This window comes from Phaethon aethereus (genome assembly GCF_964289735.1).
Source record: "Phaethon aethereus genome assembly, chromosome: Z".
Taxonomy (NCBI): domain Eukaryota; kingdom Metazoa; phylum Chordata; class Aves; order Phaethontiformes; family Phaethontidae; genus Phaethon; species Phaethon aethereus.
The window spans coordinates 64,846,199-64,865,727 of NC_138577.1; the positions used below are offsets into that span (position 1 = coordinate 64,846,199).

Here is a 19,529-nt window from a genome sequence, read left to right on the forward strand (position 1 = left end):
GGGGGGGTTTAATATATATTCTAGCCACAAAGCTTAGGACTACAACATAACTCTCTTGTCTGGCACTATTTTATTGTACTATTTCTCTGCTCTGTCTTTTGCTCCTGAGTTGTAATCAGACCTGATTTATTTGGTTTCTTTCTTATTCCTTGTGTATTATTTTCATTAATATGTAATCTCTTGTACCTTAATTGTTCTTGATGCTTCATTTCTTTGCACCCTGATTATTAACTTTTCATTTTTTAACTTCATCAAATAAAATGTCTTGGGATTTGGTGCCTGTATGATATTTTATCTAGTAAAAACCCATGAACTTCAGTCCATACACATCTGTTACTTTTGAAATCTTAATCCATGCCTGTCTGCTGGTCGGAGCAGAAGTAGATATAAGTGGTAGGAATGCATTCAGAGCTAACTTGAACTATTCCAGAATACAACATTTTTGGCGTTAGCTGTTGAGAAAGCAGTAGTGGCTAAACATGTAGCCTGTCTCAGCTGAACTTTGATTCCACCAGCTGTAAGTACCTAATTCTAACTTGACAAGAGACATATAAGATTTCCTTTTTCACTGAGACCTGAAAAGCCCTGCAAATACTATAATATTGTGCTAATTCATTTTATTCTAATGAAAAAGGTGGAAAAGACTAACCTGTATTATAATTATGCTTATTAATTTCTTGGGGTTTTGGGCATTTGCAGTGCTTTTTGTCTTCTTCTTATGCTCTGCTTTTCATTATGAGTCTTCAACTGTTTTTTAAACTTAATACAATACATAATAATGTTAACACTAGAAAATGGCTGTGTTTGTTTAACAAAATGAGAAATTTAATTTCTAAAAAACTTAATCATCAAGAAGTCAGTGCTAGAAGCTAGTCTGCTTTAGACATTTTCTTTAAATTCAGCATGCAAGCTTTTCTATCACTGATGTGTAACGGACAAGTGAATATGATCTTTGACCATATCTGTTCAGCCTCTTCAGAATGTTACCGAGTTTGTAAACAAGTTGAACCAATATTTAATGCCTTTGTACACAGAAATCAATTATATTTTGACATTATACTATAAAATAGACTAAGGAAGAGATTAATCCAGAACTAAATTCAGAATCAAGTACTAAATTGAGGCATCCTCCTCGTATAAAAGGGCAAGGAGAGTTATTGTAGGAAGTTTTGTGTCATTCACACGTTGAATAATGCCAAAAAATACACTTGCTAGTACAATCATATGCTTTATTGTTGTGTTTCATTTGCTTCTGTGAATGATACAGTACTTGGGAAATTTTTGCTTGAAAATGGTATTTGCCTTACTATGGATAGTACAGTATACTTGTATGACTGATTCTGGAAATGGAAGACATCTGTGACTGATTTTGAATTAAGTCAACTGTCTGGAGCACAAAATGTAAACTTAAGTTTTGGTCTGTCTTGGATAATTACTTTTTGGGCACTTAATTTCCCCTATAATTCAGTTGAGTATCAAATAAAGAATATTAAAAATCTTATGCATATCATAAATGTATCCGTATTTGTGCTTCTTATATTCTGTACTGTTTCTGTCAAAAATTCAAGAGCATAGGAGTGGTTGCATGGAATCCAGTAGTGGTATTATTCCGGTGTGTGTCATGTCACTGGGAATTTCTGGAAGGTGTTTTTTACTTTCCAGTTGTCCTAATATTGTAGGATTTCCATAAAGTTACTTATCATCCAGTCCTAGGACTATCCAGACCCTTAGTTTTCATTAAGACTACCACTAGGATTGCTTTTTGTAAATTTTTTTTCTGTAGTTCACTCTCATGGTGTAAACCGTTACTTTATGAGAAGTGAGGAGACTGGATAGGTTACTGTGCAGTTGTACAAACTTAATTTGTAAAGGGCTTTCTCATTGTTTTAGAATGTATGCTATGTAAATCTTTGATTACCATAACTTTAGAAAGCAAAACACAGCTACCTATAGAAGGTTGAGTATTACTATAAAATTATGAAGAGTATTAATGTACTCTGTTAAGTTATTCACATTGGGCAAGGATAAGGTAAGCTTTCCCACCGAGCAAATGACTTAAATTGGCACACAAAAGAAATTGAATTGCAAACCTTTGTTTCAAGATATAAATGAAGTACAAGGAAAAAAAAAAACACATTAGACATTCATAAGTCTCACATTTTGCTCAGCACATTACATGTAATCAGCAGTGCCCAGGAAAAACAGGTTATAAAAATCTACAGGGATATCAATGCAAAGACGACTATTATAGACTAAAATGACTATGATGCACTTTTCATCAAAATAATTGTTCAGAAAAACACAGACAATAACTATTAAGTTCTAAAAAAGTTGAGAAACCATGCAGGTGAAAAACGTTTAGATGCTGCTCATAGGGATGTTTTTGTCCCAGAAGCAGGCATTGTGAGGAAAATCTCAGAAATAGGAAAAAGGTGTGAGGAATAGATGCTGTATCAATTTATTGCTTCATTTCTGTCTTCATAGTCTACTGATTTGATTCTCTTCGGGAACTGCTCATTGTCTACTATGCCCAGCTTTATCTCTTTTAAAACAGCTGGTACAGAAACCTGGTCCTGCTAGGAAAATGGAGGACACATAGTACCTTACGTGAATAAAGCTCAAAGATAAAAGTTTTATAATGTGTCAATAGATCTGTATAGTCCCTTGAGCCATGTCTGGGCTGCAAACAATAAGTTCAAAAGTGCCTAATTTTCCTCCATTATTACCTCTGTAGGTGACAAGTGCCATATAATGTGTGACAGCAACCTGAGTTTCTTCCTAGTAAAAATGTACCCAGAGCAGGTAAGGGGTACAAGATGCAGGAGTGACCTTGTCCCTCTTCAGAGCAGGAGTCTGGATCAGCTCAACTCTCTTCCATGGATTAAAAAAGTACTGCATCACTTAAAAATGCAAAACATTCAGAAAATAGGAAGCGTCAGTTTCTTTTTATTCCTGTTTCATCTCCAAACTCATTTCCAGTCTCTTCTCCCCAGTTATCCATCTTAAACAGTTTTTCTTAATGAAAATCAAGCTTCATACTTAATGCAGTTATTCAACTCTAAGAACTAGATTTCTTTATACCAAAAACCAAGTATTGCGAGACCAGAACAACAACTCTGAGAAGTGGTATCGTTATATAGCATTTGTGCTCACTTTTGTACCTCCAAAGGGACTCTTTATGCCCTTTGAGATATGAACAATCTCTGTCATGGTCAAGAAATGTTTAAGTCTGAAACATAAACGTAATGGGGGAAGTATTCTGTTTGAAGTCCCAAAGTTAGTACTGCTACTCTTCTACAAAAATAATTGAATAATGTATCTAACTTAGCACTCCCAGTATTCATACCTACCTCAAGGTATACGTTAGTGTAATTGTGTGTTCATTAGCAACTGACCACTTTACAGACTATAACCCACTGATTCTCACAGTATACTTGTTCACCAGAAATAACTGTACAATAAGTAAACTTTTAATCTGACTTTATGTCTTTATTTTCAAGCATGTGTATGAAGGCATTTGCAGTAATGAACTGTGGCACAGAAAATGTGAATATATTTTTCTGTACAGCAGTTCATTAAGAAGTTTCTTCTTACTGTGTTTGTACAGTCCAGGACTGCAAATGGTGGCTTCCTTAGTAAGCTGTGCAGTCCTCAACAGATGAAGCAATATGCTTTGTCCTTGTGAACCAAATGCATCCCACTGGGATGCTGTAGCTTTCTATCACCTCCTACTGTGACCCATGCCACAATCTATCACATATTGAACAAAGCACTTAGAGAAAACCAGGAACATAACAGTTACCAAACATGTTTTTTGAGGGTGGGGATGACAATAATAATGCATACATGTTTTGAATTTTGAATTAGGAACACTGTGATCCTGAACAGTGTGTTTATCCTTACAGCATTTTTAAAAACACTTAACAGCTCCTCCCAGTATCTAAGGAACATATTTTGTATTTGAATATAGCTTTGTTGTTTTTGAGAAATCTGACATGTATGAATAGATTCTTTGTTTAGCAACTTGCCAAACACTTTTTAGTTAAACCGTGTTTACTGTATTAAAGTAATATAGATGCTTAGGCTTTATTGGGCTTTTATATTTTCTTCTGTTTTCTTTGGTCTTTATTACTTGAAGTTTGCCGTTTGATCATTACGATCTCACTAACCTTAGTTCACAGGAATATGTTCACCAAGTTGCTATAAATCATTTTATATTAATAGCTTTACTATCATAACAATGAGAATGAGCAGTGCAATGCGGACTGTTTCTGGAATCTAGGGTACATATTAGTCCTACAGGTGGAGGAAATAAAGGTTCTCTGGAAAAATCACGTTTTCAGATACAGGCTAGTTTTTGTGCTTGTGTTCAGCTACAGAATACAATTATTTGGGGATTGCTTGGTTACTTCTTTTCTTTTGAGTTCTTCTTGAAAAATGTTTAAATCCTTCATAGGAAAATTGCAAAGTGCTTTAGAGGGAGTAATTGAATGTCATTAATGCTGTGAAGTGGGAAAATGTACTCATTTTATAGCTGAGAAGGACTGAGAAATATCCAAAACTATGGATAGCAAGCAGAACACCTGACATTATTGAGAAATCACTACTGCATCTTACTTGGACTTTCTCTGGTTTCCTAGCACTGTTCATCTGTGAAGGTGAAGATGGACTTGCATTATATAAGGAACTGAGAGAAATGATTAGCATTGTAGTTAATATTGCTCCATTAGTTTTCATAATGTGATAGCCAAAATAGTATGAAGAAATAAGTAAAACAAAGCATAAAAGGGGAAGACATCATAGAAAGCATGGAAGGATGTGCTTCTCACCCTCTAATATTTTCCCAGTCTGTTACTAGGCCCATAGTATTGGCTATGTTCTCCATATATAGCAAAAGTAGCAGCATATGCATATCAAGGAAGTTCTGAAATAGGCCTGTTTTGATTTAGACACCACTGGAAATTGCCTCAGGTGTTTGAAGGAGAAGTAGTGTCTTCTAGTCCACAAAACAACAGTTTCACTTGTAGACCTGATGCCCCTTCTTTTTTTGATCAGGTAATAGACTATTTTCATGGAATTTAATGTGCAGAGGAGCTAAACTGGTCCTGTTCACTCATTAATTACTTGCTTTTATCACCTAAGAGTGTTTTAAATGCATGATCCAGGGAGGGGATATAAAATGGCTAATTAGTTCAGTGAGGCAGCCTGTCCTGCTGGGTTAGTAATGAGGAGTCTACTCTCTTCTTTTGATTTGCTTTAATTGATGGAATTCCATTGAAATACTAGGTATTACTTGCTGCGTTGTTCTTTTGGGGTGGTGGAAGGAAGGGGGAAGGGATTATAAGAGTGTCCTTAGAGAAAAGTTTATAAGGTTTATATCTTTACTGACAGACATGAATCCAGGTGGTAATGACTCCCAGCACAGAGAAATTGCCTCTATTTCCTCTTTAGCTGGCTACTGTATTTTTAGCAAAAGTCTTATGAGCTATCTATCTCTGGCAATTTCAGCATATTCAATTTTAGTGATTCCTAGTCAATGTCCTGCTTGTGTTTATAGGGAAGTCACAGCAGTGCTTAAAAATGAAATTTCCGACTTACATCTTAATTTTTATTCCTTAGTAGTTGGGAAGAAGGCACTTTGCTTTTAATAGCCCTAGGAACTCACATAATCTTGCTATTAAATAATGAGAGTCAGCTTTTTTTTTACTAATGAACTTGCTCTGTAGCAGCTCAGTGTAATTTGTGCCTGATTTGTACAATTTTCACAATGTGGAATAAGAAATATTTTCTTGTTTTCTGCGTTAAAGATAAATGCTGATTTTATGGAATTACTGCAGCAAGTAACAAATGCTATATGAGAAAAAAAACAATGCTCCAAGCAGATAGAGACACCTAATTATATACAATTATATCTGTACTTCTTCGGAATGTTGGCTTTAGGGAACGTTAAGGAGAAGGAAGAGAAAACAAATAGAATGCACTTGTTTTTTTAGGGAAAAGAAGACAAGTAGAACATAGTTGATTTTGTGGTTGTTTTCTTTTTTTTTCAAAAGGCCATCTAGAAAGTGTAATGATTTACTACAGATATTTAACACTGAAGTTATCTGTAATATTGACTCCTCATAGATGTTTTCGGTCATCAACCCTATACATTTAAAGTTTCTTGTTTTCCCTCACTCATGTCACCTATCATACATATTTGAATGAAAGCCTGTTGTCTGTATTTCATATGGAAGGTTAAGATGTAAAGGTTTTATTATAAGCCCCTTAGCACTATTATACTAGAGCTCTTTCCTTTTATCTGTAGCAAATTGAAATGAATTAGAATCCTGGAAAGTGGAAGAAAATTAAAGCTGTTAGTTATTAATTTAAAGTAATTTAAGTAATACTTTTTTACTCCCTTTTCTTCAGGTTCTGGTGATAAATTTTGTAATAAATCACAGTGACCAAAATGCATTTTTGGTAATTTTCTTTTGTATCTAGACTGAATATATGAACATCCTTTTAAAGAAGGCTGTTAGACCTGAGTAGAAACAGTGAAGAAATTATTTGAAAAATATTGAAAAATTTTAACCAAATGCACATAATAAAATTTTTAAAAAGCTTGATAGAGCTATAGCCTTCAATGTAACAATGTTTTAAAAATGCTTTTAAGCCTGCAAATACATATAAGGAAATGTAGAAAATTCAGCAACAAATCACTGAGGTTATGAAACAGATGTAGAATGACAACAGAAATGCTAACAAGATACTCTAATTTTCAGGGCATTTGTAAGCCTAAGGAATGAAGTAATAAATGTTAGTCAAATAGACATTGTGAAGGAATTACAAGTAAGAGAATAGCGAAAAAAGGAACGTGAAAAATACATCTACAGTGGATGTAACTGCAGAATCTGAAGCGGTTGGTGGTGGAGCACTGAGAAGGAAATTGTACTCATACTTTTTCACCCCACTGAATGGCAGATTATTAAAAGTGCAAAGTAACATTTGTTTTGGCAAGATTTAGCATGATTTTAAGTATCACTGGATCTGTTAAACATTGTTAGTTTCTATTTACTCCAAGAACCAACTGCTTACAAGAATTTTGGAAAGAAAAATACATGCCTAAGAGGGGGATTGCAAAAGACCTTTAAAAAGACTATGGCTAAAGTGAAGGAAAAAGGGAAAGAAAAGTTCACATCTGCAGTATTTTCTAAATAAGTCAGAGAAAGAGCCTACCTTTCACACAGAAAAGGAAAAAAGCAAATTTCCTTAAGTCAGAAGTAAACCTATTAAGTGCTCAAAAGTCTTTATTAAGACAAATGATGTATTAAAAATAATACCTAGTATTATAGCTTCAAAAATGTGGGAGTTTTAGCTAAAACCAGAAAAAGGTATTAATACTGTGAGACTCATAACCAGTGCCGCTACATTTACTTTGTTATTTGTAGCTTCATTAGTAAGTTAAGTTTTATCATCGTGCATCCTTTTCATATTGTTAATAGCTTGGCACTCACTGTTTCATAAAATTTTATTTATATTCTGTGAAAGACAGCAATGAAAATGCTTCTTTATTCAACACAAACTGAGACAAAAAGAAAGAAGCAATTTGCCTGGAAAGATTGATGGTGGACTTGACAGTTGTGCCCACCCGCAGAAGTTGTGGGCCATTAACTAACCGCTGGCCCATGATTCCTCCCTTGGCACCCGTGTGCATCATGGCAGCTTGAATAGTATCATTCTGCGACCCACTGCCAGCTAATAGAGAGCTTGAAAACCACTCTTTCAAGAAGCAAAAACTTAGTGTGTCTGTGGTCCTTCAGAAGATCTGGTGTTAATTTATGTATATCCTGAACATTGTATCACAATCTTTACCAACTTTCTCAAATACCTGTTTGATTTTCATGGAAGTGGTTTTGTAATTTTTCAGTAATGATGCAAAACGCTTCCTCTAGATGACTCTGAAAGAAAAAGAAAACTGTCAGATACAAAACAGAGAAAAATTATGTGAACGAGTGTAATCTTTGCATACAAGCATCATACTGTATACTATTTATGATATATTTTTCCCCTAATAATCAGACTTACATGTGAGGAATAAACCTAAGACAGTCAGTATATAGCTTTTTCTTAATATGACTCAGAACATGTTTAAATGCTGTGTCAGACGCAGGTCCGGAAGATGTCCATGATTTTAATTAACTCTGTAAATTTTTGACCTTGTTACTTCTTCTACTCCTTATGTGGATCTTTCACAAAGTCTAGATTATATTGAGTAAAACAATAAAAAAACTAAAGATTAAAGTGTGATTGGAACCTAAGCCATAAATTCTTGAGGTTTCATAGTGATATTTTTTACAGACTTGAGTATAAGAAATAACAATTTTATTTTGTTTTGCAGCGCTCTTATTTTCACCAAACAAGACCACATGCTAACATGAAACTATGTAACCTAGTGCATATTGAGCTATTTTATACATTTGTGCATATCTTCAGCTGGAGACTATGACTTCAGACCTGTTTTTAACTGGTCCATTTTCTCTGACTGCAAGAATAAATGCATTTATATCACTGTAGCATCAAGTTCAAGAGGCATAAACATTCTTAGTGGCAGAAAAGTTGTTTGAGTCAAATATGTTAACATTCTTAGACCAAGTTATAGTATTTATGCTCAAATACAGGCTCTGTCTACATAGCAAATAATGCAGTGCAGTATCAGTATGGATCAGTTGATCAAAGTAGTTGTAGATACACAAGCTTTAACATCCTTATATATGGCTCAAGACTTTTACTTTGGACTAAATATGGTTCAGTCCTTTGTCATGAATGTCCCCACCATGCATAGCATTTGAAGCTGTTGTTGGTTTAGACCTTTCTTTCTGTGTTAGCTGTAGAAATAAATTTGGTGCACACCATGGGCAGACTTCTAGGTCAGTTTCTTTAAAGAGTAATCTAGTTTGCGTGCACCAAAGTCATTCTTCAAAACCCATGAATGTGCATTAAGTGCTCAGGGGATTCATTTCAAAACTATGCTACAGCTCCAATCCAAAACATTAGCGCTAATGTAGTTATTCTGGAATATTCACGTAAGATGAGCCATTTGTGAGTATATTAGCTATGTAAGCTGCAAACAAACATGTAAATTTAGTTTAAAAATACTTTTCCCATATCTTTCTAATGTTACAGATTTAATTCTGTTGCTTAACATTTTTCTCCCTTCAGAGATTCCCTGTATTTTATTACATTAAGATGGAAATTGTAATATATATTTTATTATGTAGTATTTTAATGTATTGTGAAACAATGAAATGTAATATACATAGGGTATGTTAATAGCATGTATTATTATTCCAAACATATGCTGTAGGGAAGCCACAGTAGGTCTTCTATCAGGCATTAGTACAGGCTGTCTCCTAATCTATAAAAACACATTTGAGATGGAGGGAGGAAAAGGAAGGCCGTTGATTTTCTGAGCTTCTCATCCATCACTGAGCCAAAGTTCCTTTTCCAGTAATACTGAACAGCTTTTTACGTTTGATGGAAACTTTAATGCTACGATAAGATGGGCAGAGAGAAGATGGAGCCAGTTCTCTGGTTTCTTAATTTTCTTAATTACTGTTTTTCATAATTACGGGAATATGTTTTAAGGTGCTTCTTCAAATTATGCTTCATTTTGCATTTTGATTTGTTAATCCTGTGGTCTTATTTCTGTGACCTCAGAAGTTATGGTGGGTTGACTTTGGCTGGCTGCCACATGCCCACCCAGCTGCTCTCTCCTCCCCTTCCTCAACAGGCCAGGGTAGAAAATAAGACAGAAAAGCTTGTGGGGCAAGGTAAAGACAGGGAGATCACTCATCAGTGACCGTCACAGCAAAACTGGGTCAACTTGGGGAACACTGATTTATTGCCAATTAAAATAAGAGTTGGATGGTGTGAAATACAGATGAAAACTGAAACACCTTCCTGCAGCCCCCGCTTCTTCCAAGGCTCACCTTCATGCCTTCATTTCCAACTCCTCCACCTTCTCCCATCATGAAGTGCCGAGGGGGATTGGGAATGGGGGTTGAGGTCAGTCCATAACAGCTCGTCTCTGCTTCCTCACACTGTTCCCCTGCTCCAGTGTGGGTCCTTCGCAGGACTGCGGGTGAATATCTGCTCCGGTGCCTGGAGCACCTCCAGCACCTCTTCCCCGCACTTCTTCACCGACCTTGGTGTTCACAGGACTACTTCTCATACTCCTTTTTTTCCGTCCTCACTCCTCTTTGCCATAACTGCTGTGCACCATTTTTTATGCTTTCTTAAATATGTTTTCCAAGAGGCGCCACTATCTTGGCTGAGGGGCTCGGCCATTTTAAATGGCTTCAAGTACTTTCAAAAGTGTAAAAATATGGAGGTTTATTTCTTGTTCCAACTTAGAGACCTGGCCGCAAGGAACTGCTTGGTAGGTGAAAGCAACATTTTGAAAATAAGTGATTTTGGAATGTCCCGGCAAGAGGATGATGGCGTGTACTCATCGTCAGGCCTAAAGCAGATTCCTATCAAGTGGACTGCTCCAGAAGCTCTGAACTATGGTAAGGACATACCTGTATCTACTTGCAAAAAAAAAAAGAAATTCAAAAGTAAAGTAAGGAGTACCAGAACTACACCCTGGGCAATATTTGTGTGGGTGTATATATATATATTTTTTTTTTTTTCTTAGTGCCCAGTTCAAATTGATGATATTTAAAATAATTTTAATATTTCAGTCTTATTTAAGTTATATGTAAAATACCATTTGCCTTAAAAAGAATAAGGTAGCAACAGCAAAATTGCTGTTATGCAGCAATACAATAATGCTTTGATTATGTTGCTGACTTATTTTAGTAGACTACCTAGTCAGTCATCTAAATCATAATCGTTAGCAAAATGAATGGCAAGTTCTGCATATTTATGGCAATGCTTGTTCTAGCACTTCTTTGAAAACAGTACAAGGTGTTAACACACTAGAACACCCTGTTAGATAAATCATTGCATTGGAGAAAAGCACAGTCACTGATTTATATTTTTTATTAACTGCAGCTTTTCTTTACCTGCATTTTTATATATTGCTAGGCTGTTGTCGTGGTTTCTGATTGAGGAGAGTGGTCCATGCTATGAGGGTAATAGCTCCGGAACAGAAACAGAAGCTGCTGTATTTAACTTCTTAGCTTATATGAAACTAGAAAAATAACAACTTTTAAGTAAAGTGGGCTGTGAAGAAGTGGAGTATTAAATGAAAGATAACATGTTTTGGATGTACTTCTCTCTACAACTTCTTTAGTTGAGTACTTAGAAAAAAATGTTTTAAATTCTTCATTTGAAGTGTCTATAAATATTTCTGCCACCTCTTAAAGTTTTTTTTTAAATCATGCATTGGATATCATCAATTTGTGACTTATGATTGATAGCAAAATGCTTCCACTCATTAGCGCTTTTCATAGAATCATAGAACAGTTTGGGTTGGAAGGGACCTTTAATGGTCGTCTAGTCCAACGTCTCTGTAGTGAGCAGGGACATCTTCAACCAGACCAGGTTGCTCAGAGCCCCATCCAACCTGACCTGGAATGTTTCCAGGGATGGGGCATCTCCCACCTCTCTGGGCAACCGGTGCCAGTGTTTCACTACCCTCATTATGAAAAAATTCTCCCTTACATTTAGTCTAAATCTGCCCTCTTGTAGTTTAACACCATTACCCCTTGTCCTATCACAACAGGCCCTGCTAAAAAGTCTGTCCCCATCATTTTTTGCAGGCCCTCTTTAAGTACTGGAAGGCTGCAGTAAGGTCTCCCTGGAGCCTTCTCTTCTCCAGGCTGAACAACCCCAGCTTTTTCAGCCTGTCCTCATAGGAGAGGTGTCCCATTTTGGTGACCCTCCTCTGGACCTGCGCCAACATGTCCATGTCTTTCCTCTGCAGAGGGCTCCAGAGCTGGATGCGGTTTTGCAGGAGTTAACTCCATAACACAACAAAGCAGATCTTCCCTTTGAAAGGCTAATAATAAATTTAGTTAACAGTAATTGATCCTGTATTATCAATTATTCTAAAAGGTGTTATTGTTGCTAGCATTCACTTGGGAATACACTTCTATTTTAGGTGTTTTTCCACTAGTAAATATGTTTTGATTTTTTTTTTTTTGTTATTCAGAAATGCATATAGTTTATTTGATATATAATGGAAACTTATCCTTCATAGCCATGTGCAGTCCACGAAACTACATTAAGCAGGAAACATGCTCTTGTGACAACCGCCGCACTTTGTACTTTTGAGTCTTTTTTCTGCATAGTACAGGGGAAGAGAGGATAGTTGATTAACATCTACTTATTTTGTGTTTCCTAAAATGCATACATACTCAAGCTTTAAGTGACTTTCTGTAGTGTTCAGCAGTCTAATATACAACTTCCAAAATGTCGTAGAAGGTTTCTGCGTGTTTTTGAAGCATCATATTTCCACTCCCTTGAAAGATGTTAATAAAAATAATTGGTTTGTGTTTTACCATTTACCAACCTAATAATATGGTCATAGGTATTGCATTAATTTGTGTAGGTAAGGCTAAAGGTATTTAAGAATATCAGAGTGAAATGGAACTAAATCTACAGTGTTTCAAAATTAGTTGGCAACCACGGTCCATGTCAGTTCTTAATGGCAAGATTTAAGGGTTGGAAGAAAATGAGGTATAGGGTCATTTGGCCATTACATGAATGATACAGTGCTTAAAAAACTACATAAAACATTTTTTAGTCATTTCTGGATTCATTGTATATGACAAATTAAAGGCAGTCACAAAAAGAATTTAAATTTAAAAACCCACAAATTGTGAAGTGTAGAAAACAGATTAGGGAAAATGGAGTGGTTAGGTGTATCTGAAGTCATAAGCAAAATCCTGATGCTACTGGAGCTTCTGGGATATTGAACCTTTGGTTCAGTGGGTGCTGTTCAATGTCATTTCATACCATTATTTTTGCTTGAAGCGATATAATTCCATCACTTCCAGCAAGTGGAAGAAAATGTTTGAAAAGCTCCTAAAATTACCTATTTAGGCCAAGTGTAGGGTATTTTTGCTTCCTGTTCTCTCAAAATTAAAATACACATTTAATATGTGGTTTTTTCCCATACAACATTTTGAGTTGTTTGTCATGTTAATAAATTACTGTGTGGAGCAGTTTTTTTGTAAATGAACAGGCCCTTTTTTTCCCCAGATAATGTCATAGTGGAAAAGATAATTAACTGTGCAGAACTTGTACTTTCTTTAAAAAAAACCTAATTACCTATCTTGTGTCTACTGAATGATTTCATTGAAAAGTTTTAAATTACTGGATGCCAAACTGTGAAGAGAGTTGATAAATAGACAAGAAAACTAATCTTACTACAAAGAACATAGTGAATATCCATAATTGCCATCTACAAGGCACACAAGCTAATGTAGTGCAGCTGGAAGTGATACTTAGTTTAACAGTAAACTGAACTTTCTGACGTCAGAATAGTTGTCATATCACCGTCACTATAATTTACATGTATTTTTCTTTTTTCTAGTCAGAAGTGGCTTAGTTTGCTTTGTTTAATGATTAGAGATGAACAAACAATACATTCACAAGTATGTGTATATTTTAAAGAATAAACACACATATATACAATGTAATAGTATGGAACAAATTAAAACAGTTATGAACAATGATGAAAGTAATGTTGAAAATTATTTTTAAGGTAACATTTTCACAGATCCTGCTGCAAAGGGCTAAGAGCCTTAACTTTCTGATGTGAATCCATCAGGGACAATAGGAATATCTGCTCCAAGATCTCTCCTTCTCCCATAATATAAAGCTTTCATTACAGAAAGAGGTTTGGAATTCAATTATCTATCATCAGTTATCTATTTTGCTATCTCTGAAGCATAGTTGAAGATAATAGAACCAGCAGGCCAGATTTTTTTTTTCTTTTTTCTTTAACTGATTGGGTGCATCGGTTCTTCAGGGTCCAACTTCCAAGTTGAAGCAACTATAATTTTCAGAGAACAGTTTTTCAAAGCGTGAAAACCAGGCCCTCTTCACAGTCACAAGCTATGAGCTTCTCTCAGAATACTCATTGCCATGCTATATTAGGGAACTGGGAAAGGTAATTTTTTTTAAAGTATCTTTTGAATTGAAAGTGATTCTAAACAAGGGAGAAAAAAACCTGACATTTTTCTGTCCTTTTATGCTAAAAGAAAAAAAATCTTATGTTAAGAAGGAAAGAAGTTCTTAACTTGCATGAAAAATAACTAACATGGTAAGTAAGGTCTGTCAAATTGTAGAACTTTAAGTTAGCTTGCGTTATTCCTAGGTATTGACCTAAAAATAATTTGTTTATCATTTGATATACAGGAGATTATGATATCTGCAGAACGTATTATTAGTGGCTACAGCTTTTTTCTGCCCAAAGCTTGTCAATGTGACACTTTACAGAAAATTTTGGGCCATAATTTTCTGAAACGTTCATTTCTTTGTACATTAAGCTGTGGGTTTTCTCTCCTTTTTTTAGGGAGATACACATCTGAGAGTGATGTATGGAGCTTTGGAATCCTTTTGTGGGAGACCTTCAGTTTAGGAGTATGTCCATACCCTGGAATGACCAACCAACAAGCACGAGAACAAGTCGAGAAAGGTAGTTGTTCATAGGGAGAAACTGCTGCATAGATCCATAAGGATACAGTACGTATAGTATAAAATAGCAAAGAAATAACATACAGGCTATCTAGCAACTTTAGCAAAAATATTATGAGATTTTTTTAATTGCTGAATCTAGCTTTCTGGGAGGAGTAGCATGCTATATAGGCTTCTGGAAGAAAAAATATGCTGACCAGTGACTTAAAGGACGGGAGACTTACAGCATGCTGACTTTAGTTGTTGCCGAACTAAAGGGTGAGAAGGAGAGGAGGGACTTACCGCTGTGCAAAGCAGAGGCTTGACCAGAATAAATTATTTAGGATTATGTTAATTCAGGTACAAATACTCTAAACCGGCAGAAGAAAAAAATCTGCATCGTTCCATCTTCTATATTAAAGCATTTCAGACAAAAATTTAGCAATTATAGTAGAGAATAGTAAGCTCGTTGAGCATTGAAAGCCACATTTCTCGTTTACAAAATAATCAAAAGGCTTTTATTTAAAGTAGCAAATAACTGTGGGCAGGATTTCAGTACTTTGATTTGTTTTCATCATCTTTAGTGGCATTTCAGAACTGTTCCTCCTCTACATAGTACTACTGTGTAATTCATAAACAGGTTCTAAGCTAGTAAAATAGCTAAATTATTTTTAAAAAAACACCAACATCTGGTTTCCTGATTTATACAGATGTATAAATGTACAAGTGTTTGTTACAAGCGTTGTAGATGACCATCAAAGTTTCTTGTTAAAAGGTCAAATCAAAAAACCCAATATTTTCAAGAGCAGAGGAATGTTTGTAAAAACAAGTCTTACTCTCTAAGTACTGACATTCTGTTTTAATCCACTGAGAATAATAATCTTTTGAAATTGATAAAATTCAAAGTTTTAGAAGTATTTTTATGCTTTTTTCAGATACTTACACTGTGGGGAAAATACTCCTGTTGGTCCATCAGCAATCATTTTTCATTTTTTTAAATGGAATTGTCATGTCTTTTATCAGCCAGTTGTCTTGGGTTTTAGTATATAATAGTTCTTCCGTTGGGTTAGTCAGCTAACATGCTCCAGATTCTCTTCCTGATCATATCTAGTTCAATTACTCAGTCAGGCAGAGCCTCCAGTGAATTTAGTCACTGGAACACTTGCTTTAAACCAGGATAATTTCAATTCTAAATAATACATAGGATCAGTTCACTTTAAGGACAAAAAGCAGTTGCTGCTGTCACTGTTTTGAAGAACTAGTTTCTAGGGGGAACTTTGTGAAGGAAAGGATGTTTCTATCATTTCATATAACCTTGTCTGTAAGTGTCCTACAGCCCAGCCATTCTCCTCTGAAGTTACATGCATTAATCCAGCACCTACAGCAGATGCATGCAATATAATAAAACAAAAGTATTTCTCAGATCTACCTGTTGTGTGAGGCCAGTGTCGTTTATACTCCAGAGACATGCAGAGACCTGTGCATTGTCGGGAGCCACAGAGCTACATTTAGCTGTAGAGTCCTATGTGCCAACTCGCTTTGCTGTCCCCTCATTTGCTCAGAGCGTTACATGTGGTAAACAGTTCATAGAACGACAGGCTTACATAATGGCTGAGGTCTGCAGGGACCTCTGGATGTTTTCTGGTCCACCCCCCCTGCTCAAGAAGGGCCATCTAGAGCCGGTTGCCCAGGACCATTCCCACATGGCTTTTGCCTGTCTCCAAGGATGGAGACTCTACCACCTCTCTGGGCGAGCTGTGCCAGTGCTCAGCCACCCTCACAGGGAAAAAGCGTTTCCTGAGGTTCAGAGGGAACCTCCTGTGTTTCAGCGTGTGCCCACTGCCTCTGGCCCTGGCACTGAAAAGATCCTGGCTCCGTCCTCTCTGCACCCTCCCTGCGGGTATTTCTATACATGGATGAGATTGCCCTGAGCCTTCTCTTCTCCAGGCTGAACATTCACAGTTCTCTCAGCCCTTACTCAGGTCAGCGCTGCTCCAGTCCCTTCATCATCTTGGAGGCCCTTCATGGGATTCTCTCCAGTATATCCTTGTCTCTCTTGTACTGGGGAGACCAGCACTGGACAAAGTGCTTCCAGGTGTGGCCTCATCGGTGCTGAACAGAGGAGACAGATCACTTCCCTTGACTTCCTGGCAGGGCTTTGTTTAATGCAGGCCAGGATTCTGCTTTCTTTGCCAAAAGGACATGTTGCTGGTGCATATTCAACTTGGTGTCCACCAGGACCCCCAGCGCCTTTCCTGCCAAGCAGCTTTCCAGCTGGGCAGCCCCAAGCCTGTACTGGTGCCTGGGGTTGTTCCTCCCCGGCTGCAGGACTTTGCAATTCTCCTTGTTGAACTGCATGAAATTCCTCTCAGCCCATTCCTCCAGCCTGCCCAGGTCCCTTGGGATGGCAGCACAACCTTCTGGCGTATCAGCCCCTCCTCCCCGTTTCGTGTCATCGGCAAATGTGCTGAAGGTGTGCTCTGCCCCATCATCCAGATCATTAACAAAGAAGTTCAACAGGACTGGACCCAGTATTGACCCCTGGGGTACCCTGGTGGTTGCTGACCTCCAACTAGACTTTGTGCCACTGATCAACTTCCTCTAGGACCAGCCATTCAACTAGTTTTCAATCCACATCACTGTGTGCTCATCCACCCCATATTTCAACAACTTCTTCATGAGGATCTTACGGGAGGCAGTGTTGAAAGCCATACTAAAGTCTCCTTATTAACCAAGCCAGTCATTTCATCATAGAATGTGATCAGATTTGTCAAGCATGACTTGCCCTTAGTGAATCCATGCTGACTACTCCTGGTGACTTTCTTGTCCTTCATGTGCCTGGAAATCATTTTCAGGATTAGCTGCTCCATCACCTTCCTGGGGTTCAAGGTGTGGCTGACTAGCCTGCAGTTCCCTGGGTCTTCCTTGAAGATAGAAGCGACATTTGTTTTACTCCATTCTTCAGGCACTCCTCCCAGTCACCATGATGGATGAAAGATTATTGAGAGTCGCCTTGCAGTGACATCAGCCAGCTCCCTCAGCACTCATGGACACATCCCATCAGGGCCCATGGACTTCTGTAAGTCCATTTTGCTTAAGTATTCCCTGACATGATTCTCTTCCACCAAGCATATGTCTTTCTTGTTCCTGACTTTCTTCCTGGTCTCTGGGGCCTGGGATGCCTGAAGGTCTGGCTTGCTGGTACAGACCGAGGCAAAGGCGACGTTCAGTAGCTGAGCCTTTTCCATGTCCTGTGTCACAAGGTGCCATACCTCATTCAGCAGCGTGCCCATGTTTTCCCTAGCCTTCCTTTTGTCACGTAGATACTCAAAGGAGCCCGTCTTGTTGTCATTGATATCCCTGACCAGATATTTGGGCTTTAACTTTCCTAACTTCATCCGGAGATGCTCAGACAGCATTTCTGTATTCTTCTCCCATTACCTGTTTTTGTGTTTGCGTTTGTCCAGGAGCTACTTGTTCATCCATTCAGTCCTCCTGGCATTTTTGCCCAACTTCCTGCTCATTGGGAAGTTGCCTTCATTGCTGTGAAGGCAACCCCATCTCTTTGGTCCAGGGTATGAATGATATGTTGGAACGGCCACTTATCTGTGGCTTCTGAATGATGAGTTGTTAATTTACTTAACTGATTGTTCATTTTCTTGCTTATCACCAAGTCAGAGACCTCCTTCAGTTGATGGCAGCAGAGAGGTGTGGAAGGCCACTGCCTATCTAAGCAAACCAGAAGAGTAAAAGAGTTAAGATGATGGGAAAATATAAAAGTTAAGAAAACAGGAATGTGGAAAAAAGAATGGATAAAGTGCAAGTGGGAAAGGAACTTCTTAAGGAGGCAAAAAAGGGAAGAGGCATGAGAATAGAAGTTGATACATTTTGAAAAAGAGCAAAGAAATTTATTCCTATCTTAATGTTTTTTATTGATTTCCTCAGGGGGCAAGATGGCAGGGAGAGACCACATTTGAAACCTAGAGGGTAGCTACTTCCCTAAGATACAGGAAACAAATCTATACAGGTTGCTGCCCTTAGGGATGAGAAGCATACTGACAATTTGCCATGCCCAACTTAAATGTCGTTAGTACCTGAGCTTTGGTTAGTTTAATAATTATCTATCTTGTATAGGTTATGTATTAAAGACCTTCCTCATATTACCCTGAAGATCTTCTTTAATGCAATGATCTTGAACTTCGCTCGTTTCTTTTTAGATTTATTAATATGCACCAATTTTCAATGCTAAACATTTTCCTCTTTTTTTTGTGTACCAGGCTACCGAATGTCAGCACCACAAAAATGTCCAGAAGAAATATATAAAATAATGCAGAGGTGCTGGGACTACAAACCAGAAAACCGGCCAAAATTCAGTGAGATTCAGAAAGAGCTGTCTTCAATCAAAAAGAAAGTGACATAGTGATAAACAAGTGCCAAAGTCAATGTGTGGGACTTTATTTTCCAGTGAAGTAATTTTTTTCCCCTCAAACACTATGCGTTTATACAACATTATTTGCAATATTCTTCTAGGATTATTTTGAAATTAACTTTTTATATACATGTGTACCATCTTGAATGATGTCTACACCTGCATTAAAGACATATACTCCAAATTGCTATATATCCAGTCACAGTAATATTGTCATTTAGATTACATGTAAATAGAAAAGCACATACTGTAGATTTAAGGGACTGTGGCTTCTATCTGTTTTACAGCAAGTAACTGCTAGTGACATTTTTCAGAAGTTTTCTACTTTAAGCTGTATTCTCACTTTGCTATTCCTGTCCTGTATGTCAACACCAGCAGCACTCTAATATGGTGACTGTCATACATGTTGGCCTTAAAACTGAAGACAGTCTTGACAAATATTTCAACTATAAACTTTTGTATTTTTTACATTCTTTCTGCAACTGATATT

The 19,529-nt window shown here is 37.0% G+C and overlaps 1 protein-coding gene across 3 annotated transcripts in view; it reads left to right on the forward strand.

Moving 5' to 3' along the window:
• The window catches only part of FER (FER tyrosine kinase), a gene marked incomplete at both ends in the record, with an annotated part of 164,926 nt that extends 145,896 nt beyond the window's left edge, over window positions 1-19,030 (forward strand). For all 3 annotated transcript variants that reach the window (XM_082012894.1, XM_082012893.1, XM_082012895.1), the window contains 3 exons: window positions 10,396-10,550; window positions 14,510-14,632; window positions 18,888-19,030. In XM_082012894.1, coding sequence (XP_081869020.1) covers window positions 10,396-10,550; window positions 14,510-14,632; window positions 18,888-19,030 — 421 coding nt within the window. The remainder of the gene's footprint in view (window positions 1-10,395; window positions 10,551-14,509; window positions 14,633-18,887) is intronic.
• Between the last annotated feature and the right edge of the window lie 499 nt (window positions 19,031-19,529).